The sequence below is a fragment of the Micropterus dolomieu genome, linkage group LG19 (genome assembly GCF_021292245.1).
Source record: "Micropterus dolomieu isolate WLL.071019.BEF.003 ecotype Adirondacks linkage group LG19, ASM2129224v1, whole genome shotgun sequence".
NCBI lineage: Eukaryota > Metazoa > Chordata > Actinopteri > Centrarchiformes > Centrarchidae > Micropterus > Micropterus dolomieu.
The window spans coordinates 9208072-9222073 of NC_060168.1; the positions used below are offsets into that span (position 1 = coordinate 9208072).

Below are 14002 nucleotides of genomic sequence, written 5' to 3' on the forward strand. Positions count from 1 at the left end.
TGCCAGTAATCAAGATTTTGGATGAGGGCGCACGTCTTGGAGAACACATGGGAATGCTCCGGATCAATTACGCAGCGTCACGGAGCAGCCGTGAGAGAAGAGGGGCTCCCTGAGGTGCTGCTGCTGCTGCTGCTGCTGCTGCCTGGTCTGCCCCGTATTGCCCTGAATGAGCTGGGACACTGAATTTTGTGCGGGACAAAGTCAAAGTTCAGACGGATATACGACTCGCAGAAACACGGGACATTTCGCCAAGATGCAGGGTCTCAGTTCCCGGGCTCACGCGTTTTCGGTTGAGGCGCTGGTCGGGAAACCCTGCAAGAGGATGAAAGTGTCGGAGGGACACGAGTCAAGTTCAGCTGCAGACACCGGCATCGATACGAGCATCTTCACCGGTGAGGCAGAGGGACTGCTGGATTTTTAAGAACATGGCATTGCTTTCACATAGGCCTGCACGCATTTTACCACCACTTCGTTTCACAATCAGCAGTTTGCGAGTTATTTTTCTTCATTAAACCTATAAATTATTCATTTATTACATCTTCACAGTTTAACTTGTGTTTTTATTTCATAATTTAAAAAACAAAATGATCAAATACAATTATTTTCGAGAAAAAAAGGCATTGCAAATATTCTCCGTGTTAGCTGGCTTTTTAAAAAAAAAAAAATATTATTATTAAGTGATATCTACTGCTTCTTCAAATCAAGTTGTAAATGATTAATTTTGGAAAACAAAATGTTAAATTTTTGCATATGTATTACTAGGCTTATTTTCTCATCCTAGTCTTTGCTCCTTTGTAGGCCCGAACGAATATCCAGTCAGCCAGACGAAGAAAGCAGGTTCAACAGCGAGGAGAACAGAGGACACTTCCTGTGACCTGGACAGACATACTGTCAGATCAAGGACCGAAGAGGCTGACCCCAGCGGGGAAGAGAACAAGTCGAAAGAGAACGAGTGCCGCCCGGACAGAGAGGTCCGAGTAGACTTGCAGGGCTCCGAGCTGTGGAAGAGATTCTACGAGATCGGTACCGAGATGATCATCACCAAAGCTGGCAGGTACAAAATGTGGATTAGAAAAGCCGATTTTACAGTGGGCTGTAGCAGTTACGGAGAAGGTTAGGCTATCTGTTGCAAACCCAGCCTTTAGGTGCCCTTCACCGACTTTATGCATTGTTTCTTTCAAAGACTTAAAATTACAGGAACAATAATTTGACAGGCAACTACTGGGCCAGTTCATAATAAAATACTTTAGTTGGTGTAAACACACTTCAGCTACAACGAAACAAACAATTGGTTTGGGTCCTATACATTTAAATAAAAGATGAACATGATAAACAAAAACTTTACAAAAGTCAGTTTAATCACATAGAAAAAAAGATCAGAGTCCTTACTCTGCACCCAGGGCCTCACAGTCTCTCCTGTTCATCCATATCCATTCAGCCATTAGCCTATCTATAACCGCTGTAGCGGGCCTTTCCTATTCAATCCGTCATAATAACATCTTATATTTTCCTTGTTCGAGAGTCTGTTATAAATAAAATACAAGCTGGTGTGGTCAGTGTCAGCGATATCACTGATGATGTGATATTTACATGAACCGTTTCGTTTTCACAGGTGTAGGCTATTAGTTTTGAAACGGCTCTGAACGCGCCGCAGCCAATCAGAAGTGAGCTGCAGAACTGGCAGTTTTACACTTTCAAATGAGCTGACCTGGGAAGATACATAAAATATAGACTTTAGATCAGAAAATACTTAGTCAAATACTTATAGGCCTATATATTATATATATCGGATTGACTCAACGTATAGAAATATAGACTGATTAGAATTTCATGGACATTGATGATATTTTGGAATTTATAAAGAAATTTTGTGCATTACATATTCTATGAGGTAGATTTCTAGGTTTTGTTGAAAGTCACTGAAACTTATTACGTTTTGCAGATCTGAATAAAACTCTATTCTCCAGACAAACTTCAAAAGAAAACGTGTTTTAAATGCCCCAATACTATCAATCACATAATGTTTGAGACATTGATAGCCTATTATTGTTCCATTTAATTAACTTTATCTTTCAGTTTCAAAGAAACTAATGTCTGGTCTACTAGGTAGCCATGTGCGTCTTCTTTTGTTTTTCGACCCAGAAATGAGTTACTGGGGCATACTTGCTGTATTCTAGGTTCCGTTTATTCAATTACGGAGAAAACACGCTATAAATCTCGGCAGTGAAGATGCCCTCAAGGAACTACGCTGCCGCAGGCAGAAAAGTTCTTCCTGATCTCTTTCTGTGTGGTTTTATGATGTAAAATCCATACTATATGAACAAACTTCCACCCATTTTAAGAAATTATTATAGCAGATTATAGCCTATTAAAAGGGACTCAAGCGTGAGTCATTTCCAATTTCTGATGATTTTTTTCTTTTCTCACCTCTCATCAGGAGAATGTTTCCCTCTGTGCGCGTCAAAGTCCGCAATCTGGACCCGTGCCACCAGTATTACATCGCAATGGACGTCATGCCCGTGGACTCAAAGCGCTACAGGTGTGTGTATGTGTTAAAATAAAATAATTAAACCCCCCTATTTATCTATTAATTTATTTACTGTATAAATAAATGTATATTCTCCCGCAGGTATGTGTACCACAGCTCGCAGTGGATGGTGGCTGGAAACACGGACCACTCCTGCATCTCTCCCAGGCTCTACGTGCACCCCGACTCGCCGTGCGCAGGAGAGACGTGGATGCGTCAGGTCATCAGCTTTGACCGCGTCAAACTCACCAACAACGAGATGGACGACAAGGGACATGTAGGTAACCCATCTGAGCACAAGCGGCTTCCTCTTTCTGTCTGTCTAGGTAACAATACAAAGTGGTTATGTGTATTGAACCATGTAGTCCAGATGCTTCTTCAGGAAGTATGTATTTTAGGGATAAAGGAAGTGGAAATCCTTCTCAGCTCCTGCACTTCCTGCAAAGGTTCAGTGATGTACAGATGTGGTGACTCCATGCTGCAGGAGGCTTTTCACTTGATCCTCATGTTTATAAAATCAGTCTGGAATTACTGCTTATGCAGGATTCATTATTCTGGTACATGATGACTGAATGTAGAAACTGTGTACAAAAGAGTGCTAAGGGTGCAGATTTCAAGCTATAATTTCCTTAATTTTGTGTATTATTAACAGTGTGTTTGCACAACTTGGTTCTCTAAAACAGCCTCATAATCCCTGATGTTGTTGTGGTCATTTCACCACACTGTAGGGCCTCTGTTGACCTCTGTTATTTGTTAGTTTGGTTTAAACACTAATGAAGAAGCCTTGAATGTTGTACCTTTTTTGAAGCTGACACATAATGGTGTTTGGCATTAAATTTGTCAGCACAGCTGCTTTGTGTTGTTTAGAAAAAAATATCTGTTTTCTATTGTCAAACCTTATATACATTACATTACCATATATATTTTTTAAAAATTCGGTTTCTGCCATAACAGGTAAAAAGGAAAAATCCAAAGCAGAACAAACTGTTCATTTAAATATATTTTACATTGTAATTCACAAATTACTACTACTATGCTATGGGTGTATAATACTACTACCAAATATGCAAAATTAAACAAATAATAACAACACAAACACATATAAGCAGCAAAATAAAATTTGGGGAAATCAGTTTTACTGATGGTTGTACTACTTCCATTCCTTTTAAAGATGTAAATTTGCATGAAAATGTAATGGTATTTGATGTTTTGTTAGTTAAATAGCACATTTATCTATAAATCTATTAGTTTTTATGTACATAACATAATATGTAATATATTACATACTAATACTAATACACTTATTAGTGCACTAATTTGTGTAACTGAAGCAATTTGCAGTCAGAACAAGCTGTTGTTGAAAATGATTCGGAACATTTTTATCACTATCCACAAACTACTGGACAACTAACTGTATACTGTGGAGCTGAAACAATTAGTGGATTCGTCAATTAATTAATGGACAGAAAAATTATGAAAACAAATTTTTATAGAGCATTAAATATTGTTTAATTTTTCAAGCAAAAATGCCAAACGTTCTCAGATTGCAATTTCTCAACTACGAGGATTCGCTGCTTCTCTATCTCTTATCTGAAATTAAATAAGAAAAATTGGGGTTTGGACAAAATAAGTAATTTGATGACGTCACCTTTAGGAAATTATGATGGCTAACTGAAAAAAATATCTTCAGACGAATTGATAAAGACATTAAACCTTAGATGGAGCCCTATATGTTTGTTCCTGTAGTTCCCCTTAAAGATAATGATATAGCTGAGGTTCAGCATGTACAATTTAAAATATCCTCTTCATCTCTTCACCCAGATTATCCTTCAGTCGATGCATAAATACAAGCCACGTGTGCACATCATCCGGCACGACCCTCGGATGGATTTGTCACAGATCCAGTCGCTGCCTGCTGAAGGAGTGCACAGCTTCTCCTTCCCAGAAACAGAGTTCACCACAGTCACAGCCTATCAGAATCAACAGGTATCACTGAAACTTTAACTGATCCTGAAAAACACTAAAAAAAATTGAAACATGATCACAAACAAAGGATTTGAGCGATGGGTTTAGAGACTACTGCATTTTATGAAACACAGTACAATAAATTCAGCATGTTTAGTTATTTGCAGTTTTTAAACAACTGAATTGTTCCTGTTACACAATACTGTAGGGAGCCGCAGCATCTCTGATGTTACGTATGCATCTATTTTCAATGTCTGTGCACACTCTGATTGTAATATCCCTCAATAATCAATCAACAGCTCAAAAATTCATACTCAAAAAAGGGCATGAGGCCCACTTCTCTGCACTATCAGCTCAATTGCAGTGTCCTGATTTTCTACTGTGCCAGTTGCTCAGAGTGTGTGTTCCTGTGCAGGGAAGTTGACCCCACTGTTGGCTACCATTCCTCCTGTAACAGAGCCGTCCGCAGGGACTGCCAGCTCTTTTTCATCAGGGCTGACTTTACGATCAGCGAATGTATTATTACAGAAACTCAGTAACGAGCTGCGACTGGGCCGACTGCTGGAGTCCACAGCTCATTAAAGCACCAAATAAAACCGTATGACCTCCGAGAACCCTGTTTGACATGGCTGATCGCCCTGGGTGCTGCCGGGAGATGCAGTCTGCCAAGGGAGAGCTCTGCCACTCTGCATGCTGTTGTAAAGCTGAGCTCATTGTTAGCTTAACACATCAGCGGTTGACGCGTCCACTCTAACCCATGTCTGTTCCTCTCTCCGGGGAAAGATCACGAAACTGAAGATCGACAGGAACCCATTCGCCAAGGGCTTCAGAGATCCCGGAAGGAATAGGTACAGAAAACCTCACCAAACATCAAAACTTGTTTTAGCCCAGAAAACACTCTGGTAAAGGACCCCAGAGGGATTTAAGCTGACATTTGACACCACATAAAACCATCAAATGAAGTTGAACTGTGTAGTGCAGAATTTCACACCTCTCAGAACAAATATTTAAATACCTGAAATAACATTTTTCACTGCTTTTACAGTATATGTGTGTGTGTGTGTGTGTGTGTAGGGGAGTGTTGGATGGCTTGTTGGAGTCATATCCCTGGAGAGGCCCTCTCAGCTTGGACTTCAAGCCATTCACCATACAGCTCCAAGGTACTGTGCTGCAGCTCTTATTTCTTCTCTGCTCCAAGCTGTTTTTGTCTTTGTAATTTGAGTTTCTGACGTCTTTTTTTTCTTTCTTCGACAGGGAGCTCAGGGTCACCGACCAGCAGCGTGAAGAGCCTCCTCCCGCTCTCCTCTTCTTCAGCCCTTCATCCGTTCTCCGTCTCTACGCTCTCCTTCCCGGACGCCACTCTCCACACCCTCGCTCTACCTCTCTATGGCAAGGCCTCCACCGCCTCCACGCTGCCCAGCAGAGCCTTCTCCTCCCATGGAGCAGACAGACTGAGAGGGCTGCCCCCGCTGTCCCCGCTAACAGACCTCCCGCTCCTCTCGGCAAAGAAACCTCCCCACTATAGGGACCCGTGTCTTCACGGGTCTCCGGGGAGCTCCCCGTGCCTCTTCCCCCTCCACAGCCCCTTCAGCCCTCAGGGGCCTTCTCTCCTCCCTCATCTCTCAGACACTGCGGGCCCCTACTGTCTTTACCGCTACAGCTTCCCCCTGAACCCCCAACTCACAGCTATTTCCCGGCACGCCAAACTAGCCGAAGACACCACAGACTGTCTGCTGCGCCAGTCTCCGTGGCACCCAACCACCAACCACTGCCTCTGACAGCTGGACCGCACTATTAGGCTCCGGCCCATTGAGTGTAACAAGCCAAAGCTTATTGCAAGAAAACAGAGAGGGCTGATTCTCTATTCAACCAAGACTCAAAGGAGCAATAAAGACAGAACTGTGGCTGTTGGGACTTTTTTTCTTTTAAAAAACTGTTTTGTACACTGTGTTGGATTTACCGGCACAGAAATGGATCCTCTTCACTGTGCAACCTCAACTAGAACCAAAAACACTAACAGTGGAGTGAACAGAAATGTAGGCAGGTTGTAGATTTTTATTTGGTCAGAAGGCACAGTTTCTTTACCGCAGGGCAGAACCTCTTTTTCCCGCCAACAACTTCACTTTCTGTATTGGTGTTACCAAAGAGCATCAGCAATAGGACCTGAGGTATGTAATAAAAATATTAATGAACATGACTGTTAAACTGACCATAAGTGCCCATTAAAATATTTTTTTTTCACATTATTGTTCAGGTCATGTACCAGCATTCAAAATGTTCTTTTCCCCTACATACAGTGTGCATAAACAAAAGGAAACACTGTTTCCAAGTTTTTTCAGTTGTCTTCACATGAACATACAGTGTATTTCAAAGTCAAACAGAAACACAAATGTTCTATTGTGCAACAGGTTGTGATTTTGAATGAGAAATGAAACAAAAGCGTGTTTTGTGTTTTTCAAGCTCTAAACTCAGCTCAATCTCAGTGTCAGGCTTGGTCACCCCTGACTAATAACACAAGCTCATCAGGTCTCTGTGGTTTTAGGGGAAGAACAACAGCGGCCAGGATTCAGCCGGCCAGTTTCCATTCCTGTACTTTATTACCAATACCTGGACTAATCAGAGACGCATGGGGGTGAAAGGGTTATTCTATACAAGCCTTCATTAGGCACAATCCACAATAAGGTAATAAGGCTCCTTTCCCTCTAAAATGTGCTAAAGCGGCCCTGTCATCTTTATTGTAGTCATTGTGGTAACATTGTTCCAGGATCAACAGTAAATCATAGTGCTGTGTGAAGACTTGTGGAAGGTATTGAGAAAACGGAATTCTAGTGTGCTGAATGAAAACTTGTGGGCTGTGTTTTTCGTCCATACCAAAGGGGGTACGCCCGTTCAGCCGCTGATGTGATAATTCCTGCCTTTAGCTCAGACTCAAAACCCTGCACCTTCCCTCCCTCCCTCCCTCCCTCCCTCTAAGCAGAGCTAGGAACAGCGGTTTAGGCAAAGCGGGGGAAATGGCCTGTTTCCCGACTAACGGTCATAACCAAACAGCAATTTGCTTGTCATGGCCAAGCAAGGCAGTGAGCTAATGCGCGCTGGACGTGGAAATAGCAGGAAGAAGTTAATTGAGGAACTCAGGCAGGGGATGGCCCCGGTTTCAACGTGCCGTCAGGTGTGCTGCTATCAAACAGCGTGCCCTTTGTCTGCAGACAGACATAATCGGTGCTGGTTATTTGATACAGTCTGTCATTTCCATGTTTGGATTTGCAGGACAATCATTTTAAACTTCCAGCTAATTCCTGATCTTTCAATTAGACAAATTGCTTTCATACCAGGAAAGCTGAGGTCTGCACCTGTCACTCTCCAATAGAGTAATACACATTGCATAGAATAAGACAAGAGCACCTATGTTTTAATACCATATGCTATAGTACAAGTGGAAAAAATAGAAAATTTTTCTTTCTTGTTGAGAGTCAAATGAGAAGATTGATATCACTCATATCTGTACTCAAAATGTAACACAGCCTGAAGCTGGTTATCTTAAAGCTGGGGTATAATATATATAATATAATCAAATGCTCTGATAAAAGACAGAAAATAACCCGGTGTCTGTGGCTGTCGCAGGACTGTAATAAGCACGTCCAATCATTTAATTTAGTCTGAGTGACCCAAAGGCCTGAAAGGGATTATTTGATTTAGATACTTTCAAAACGTAGCTGTCTATCACTAGTTCTCCAGCGCTGCCTACCCCAGCAAAAGGTTAACATAAAGACTGGAAATGGGGAAACTAGCCTTGCTCTGTTCCAAGGTGACAAAATGCACATACCAGCATCCCCAAAGCTCACTAATAAAAACTAAACACTCTATACCTCATTTGTTTAACAAAAACCAAAGTGTGAAACATCAAATTGTGGTTTTATGAAATATAGAAGGCTTTTTCTTGGCTGGGTCCAGTAACTTCCTTCATTTTTGATACTGATTACACAAACAAGATATAACATTGTTAATTAGCGAGCTTTGGAGGTGCTGTTGAGCAGTTTGTGGTTTTGTTGAAAAGAGCCAGGATAACTGGTTCACCTTGTTTATAGTTCTTTCTTGTCTTATCAAACTTCACTTTTGTTTAAAACTTGCAAGACCCAAAAGTTGGTTGAAAACCACAGTTTGACTGAACCATTTGCTGATGATTTACCAAGCTGTTCGTCCCCCCTCATTGTTAATTTGCTTAATAACGTGTCAACATAATCCTCTTGAAGGTGGTGCTGGAATAATATGGAAACTGGGCTGATTCGACTTTGTAATAACACAAGGAGGGAAGTTACTGCGCTGTTCTGGAGTGATTGACAGGCAGTAAAGGGATAGAAATTTGACCCTGAAGTCATTTGTTTCCATTCATGTGAAATGGCATCCTGCACAGGAGAGAAGCTCGACAGAGTAGGGAAGTGTAAACATACTCTGCCTTCATTAGATTAACATACACGGCACACACACACACACACACACACACACACACACACACACACAGCGCACACATACGTCAGTTATCTCCTAAGGATAACTCCCATACACTCGCTCTCAAGCGCTCAAATGTACACACACCTACACACAGTCCTTTGCCCAGTGAGCCTTGTGCCCTCCAGCCTCGCTCATATTTGGCTCAGTGAGTCTCTTGTGAAGGCTTATACTGGACGCTATTTTCTCTGCAAACTCAATAAAAGCTGGTTATTTATCAGGTCAGATTATGGGACGTGACTGAGCTCAGCTGTAAAGTTGAAAGTGAAACCAGCTGTGGGTGAAATTGAATTACACTGAGTGAGTAATGTGAAAAACAAGGGCAGTTTAACAGTTATTAAGTGCTCTTCCAGTGCCCTATCAACCAGGGAAACTACATTTTGCCTCCCGGATAGTGGAATTCCACTCCTCTCCTCTCACCCCACCGCTGTGTCCTTTTTTATCACAAAGACCTCCTCTGTTGCTGGAAAGAGCAACAAGTTAGTTTTAAAATATGGACCTCTAAGATCCTGTTGTGATCAGAAATCCTGCAGCATTAGATCACAGGAGTGCTGACAGAACCAGGCGGCTACGTGGATTTACATGTTGCTCTGTTTGTGTGTGTGTGTGTGCATAGTGCTTGCAGTATGTCCACAAGTGTGTGTGTAGACACGGGTCACTAGGGCATTACATAGGCATGTGCTCCCTGGCAGGACCCTGTCTTACAGGAGCAGAGGTTAGATGAGTGCAGGACAAACCGCTTTAACATGTGGACTGGCACCTGGCCTGCGAGTTTGTGTGTGTGTGTTCTGGGGTTTCCTCTGAGTGCTCCATCTGGGCGTCACACTCATGCCATTATCAGAGAAAGTGTTAATGACCCAAACAGCTCTTGAACTTTCCTTCACACCTCTCTGTTTTCACCATACACTCATTTCTGTAAAGTGAACACTTTACAGACATGTCTCTGATGGGTATAATAGTTTCAAAACAAAGCATTGCTGTGCTACAGTGGTGGAAAGTAGCTATGTAATTAAGAACAGTTTGGAGGTTTTTCAATACTATGATACTTTATACTTCTATCATTTCGGAGGGAAATATTGCATTATTTTTACTTTGCTACATTCAACAGTATTACTGTAGTATCAATCAATCAAAATTTATTCATAGAGCACTTTAAAAATCCAAAGTGGACACAAAGTGCTGTACAGTAAAACAATAAATGAATACAACCAAAACAAGAAATGTCAATTTCAGTTATCAAAGGCCAGGGGAAAGAGGTGGGTTTTAAGAAGAGACAGTGAAGATGCCCGTCTAATGTGCAGAGGTAGATCGTTTAAGATTAAACCACCCAAAAGTATATAAAGTAGTTATAATGATATCCATTTCAAGTACAATATGAAAGTACTTCTTAATGTTAATGCATCAAAAATAATGATCCAATAACATAATAATATAACACTGACTCGGGGCATTCTGCAAGAGAACTTTAACATCAGCTTTCCATCATCAAAAAGAACTACTCTTGTTTTCAGCTGTGTGACAATGCATTTTTTAGATAATCCAATGGGTTTTTAAATTGTGTATTTCGCTTAAGAAGCAGGGGAATTTTCAACAGTACAGCTAAATACAGCTATAGTTACTTTGCAGATTAAGATTTTAAAACACCTGTAGAACATAAAAAATCTGATGCATTGTTATACACTAAATATAACTACCTAACATATATATACAAATATATCAAATTAGCTCCACTTCGACCAGCTACGATATTTATATGGTGACACATCTGTAGTAATAATTAGTTCTGGGTATTTTTTTTGCCGATAAAGTATTTTACATGATGGTATTGCTTTTACTTGATTAAAGGATTACTTCTCTGCCATACTAGCCTGAACATTTAGTGCTGAATACATGTGTAATTTTGCCACCTAAATTTAATTCTCACAGTCACATGAATGATCATGTTTCACCAGGGCCTCTTAACGCAGTTCAATTGCTTTACCCGTTCTTGTCCAGCCAATTGTTTTGTCATCAGTGGAGCTGTGTGTCTGACTGCAGGGTGGCTGGAAGAGGGCTGTCAGCACTCAGCTCATGACCAACAAACACAACGCACACTCTGACCCTGGCTGTCCATCACATGGGGCCATCCCTCCCCTTAAAAAACAGAGAGTGTGTGTGTTAATTCCCTTCCCCTGTCCTGAGGGGGATTCTACAGGTGCATGTGTGTGTGTGTGTGTGTGTATGTGAGAGAGAGAGAGAGAGGAACTCTCTGGCAGTGTTTTTATTTAGGACCAATAATTCAACCCTTTTGGAACAAGAGATGTGAGATATTCTTTTTCTCTTTGCCCCTATCTCTGACATAGGGATAGATCGTTCTTACCTCTTTTTGCTTCCTGTGTATGACAGATTATCACTCCTGGGACAGATATGGCAGAGAGAGAGGAAAATAAGGAAAGAGATTGAGAGTGATTGAGTGAGAATGATGCTCCGTGGCTGATGGATCGGATGGATCGGATGGATCGGATGGCAGATGAGGGGCTGGGGTGAGGCTACGGGGTGGAGAGTAAAGAGTGATTTAACGCTGGCCTGTACTCTCCTCTCCTCTCATCCCTGCCCTACTTCTTTCATGTCTCAACCCAGGGTCGACCCGCCTGCTGCCCCAGATGGTGCTGTCTGTCTGGGCTGCCCTCTACAGGATGCGCTCCCCTTACCCCCACAACTACAGACCTATACTCGCTTAATTGATTTCAGGGGGGAAGGCCTTCTTTCTCTTCTGTTTCACACACACACACACACACACACACACACACGTAGACAGACAGTTTGCCAACAGCTAGTGCCCCCTGTGCACACACACATACACGCGGCTGGCGCTGTGCGCTGTCAACGCTAATTCAATTTGAGACGCGGGAGTGTGACTAACAGCAGACCTGCAGAGTGGTTTACCATATGCACCACACACACACACCCCGAACAGTCATATCCACTGGTATAATAATAATGTAATTCCAGAAGTACAAATCCTATTAATAGATCTCCTGTCTTCCTGTTTCATTATCAGGAGGCAGTCATCTTGTCAACAACTACAGAGTACGACCTTATTAACCCCTTCTACTTCACTGCCTAACCCAAAATCAACTTAAACAACTAGCAAAGTGGGACACATTTTAGTTAAAGAGTGTTAAATCTGAAACACCTAAGTGAAATTTTGTAGGCCAAGAGAGTAAATACAACCACAAATGATTTAACTATTATTTTATCATTTAAATAGCATTTCGGGCATACACTTTCCCCCCAAAGAAAAATAGAACATGAAATCACATGTTAAAGATTACATTTACATTAAAGACTCCATTGTTTTGAAGTAGCACACTCACAGGAAATATGTAGACGCATGCAAGATATATAAACAAGACTAAACGTCTACAGCCCTGCTGGCAGCTCCGTGAGGCTGTACTTCGGCTCAGTGGTGCTTTGAGCAGCATGCTCACATGCACGCAACAATGCTAGTTCGATGTTACAATGTATATACCCTGTGTGCTTACTGTCTTAGTTTAGTGTGTAAGCCCGCGAACATTTTAACTACTACAGTAAATATATATTGTATAATGTATATAGCCTATATATTTACATTTTTGACCTGATAATGGCAGTAGATGAAACATAAAAGGATCATCAAAGCTATTCGGGTTCATTCTGGGGGAACATGAATCTTTCTCTGAACCAACCTTGTGACAATCCATCCGATAGTTATCAAAACAACTCTTTTTAGCTGCACTGCTAGCTTGCCTAAAAAGATCACTCCAGAGAGCCAAACCAGAAAAAGAAGAAAAGGCATAAAGTGTGTTTACAGTTGTGAAACACGTGGGGTAAATGAGAACTCTTTATTTGTTTGATTTAGCCTTAGGCAGCAGTTGCCTATGTGAGGTGATGAACTTTAATGTAATAATGAAGCATGGCACACATTCCATACTGCATTCACGTGTGTAGACACAAAAACTGGCAGACAGCCTCAATAAAGAGTAAAAGAGTACAAGGCTGCATATAGGCTACATGTTCACGGGTTGTTTGACTGTAAGAGATATCAGGGTGGGTGAAGGGGTGAGGTGAAATCTTAATGAAGCGTGCTCTGCAGAGCAGGATGGATAGGGCCAGGTGTATCAGCACGTGTGTGTGTGTGTGTGTGTGTGTGTGTGTGTGTGTGTGTGTGTGTGTGTGTGTGTGTGTGTGTGTGTGTGTGTGTGTGTGTGCATGATGCAGTAAAACTGATTAAAAGCAGAGTTAACACATCTGACAGGAAGCAATGGTCAAGAGGTGAGTGGAAACTGGGGAGAGCCTTGGTTTGCATCGATTAGACACACACTTATCAGCAGCAGCAGATGGAGACTGGGGAAAGCCCTGGGCAGCAGCGATTGGTCACACATGCCCGTCGATATCTGAGTAGAACCAATCAGCCCGGCTTCCTGTGTTTGACCTGACCCTTCACACATTGTAATAGAATATTTCAAATGGGAGGCTAAGGAGGAGAAGGGGACAAGGAGAGGAAAAGAGGAGCCTGTCCGACCTCATTCCATGAAACTTTTCCACCTTAAATACATCATGAGTATCTTTACTGTGATGATACTTGTAACAAAAGCAAAAGAACTGTTACCACAAAACAGTTTTAAAGGTATACAACAAAGAATATAAACAACAAAACAAGCAATATACACATATTCTTGTTAAATATAATAAATTCTATAAATACAATTCTTATTCTTATAAAGTGAAACCTATAATTAGTATATTGCAGGTCAGTCTTTTCTAAAAGAAATCTTGATAATTTCTAACAAAGCTTCCTGAACAACTACTCCATTTAAACACAAGTATGTGCCGACCAAAAGTCCAAAACGCAGGAGACATAATATAAATAAAAGCTGCAAATGATTTGATATGAGAAGCTGGAACCAGCAAATGTTTTTCTTGAATTTTTTAATCATGCTTTAATAAAATACTGAAAGGTTAATCTGTTATCAAAACAGTTGT

General features: G+C 41.4%; 1 protein-coding gene across 1 annotated transcript; it reads left to right on the forward strand.

Annotated features, from left to right (window-relative positions):
- The first annotated feature begins 253 nt into the window (after nucleotides 1–253).
- tbx22 (T-box transcription factor 22) lies at nucleotides 254–6270 on the forward strand. Its single transcript, XM_046031166.1, has 8 exons — nucleotides 254–382; nucleotides 876–1054; nucleotides 2438–2539; nucleotides 2630–2804; nucleotides 4349–4513; nucleotides 5276–5340; nucleotides 5567–5652; nucleotides 5747–6270. Exons 1-8 carry the CDS (start codon nucleotides 254–256, stop codon nucleotides 6268–6270), a joined length of 1425 nt encoding a protein of 474 aa, XP_045887122.1.
- Nucleotides 6271–14002: the final 7732 nt, after the last annotated feature.

Bases quoted from the DNA above. Each gene is read 5' to 3' on its own strand.
- tbx22 (XM_046031166.1), top strand. From the start codon at position 254: ATGCAGGGTCTCAGTTCCCGGGCTCACGCGTTTTCGGTTGAGGCGCTG. The intron at 2,805-4,348 runs GTAGGTAACCCA...CTCTTCACCCAG, and splicing joins AGATGGACGACAAGGGACAT to ATTATCCTTCAGTCGATGCA. The intron at 5,653-5,746 runs GTACTGTGCTGC...TTTCTTCGACAG, and splicing joins ATTCACCATACAGCTCCAAG to GGAGCTCAGGGTCACCGACC.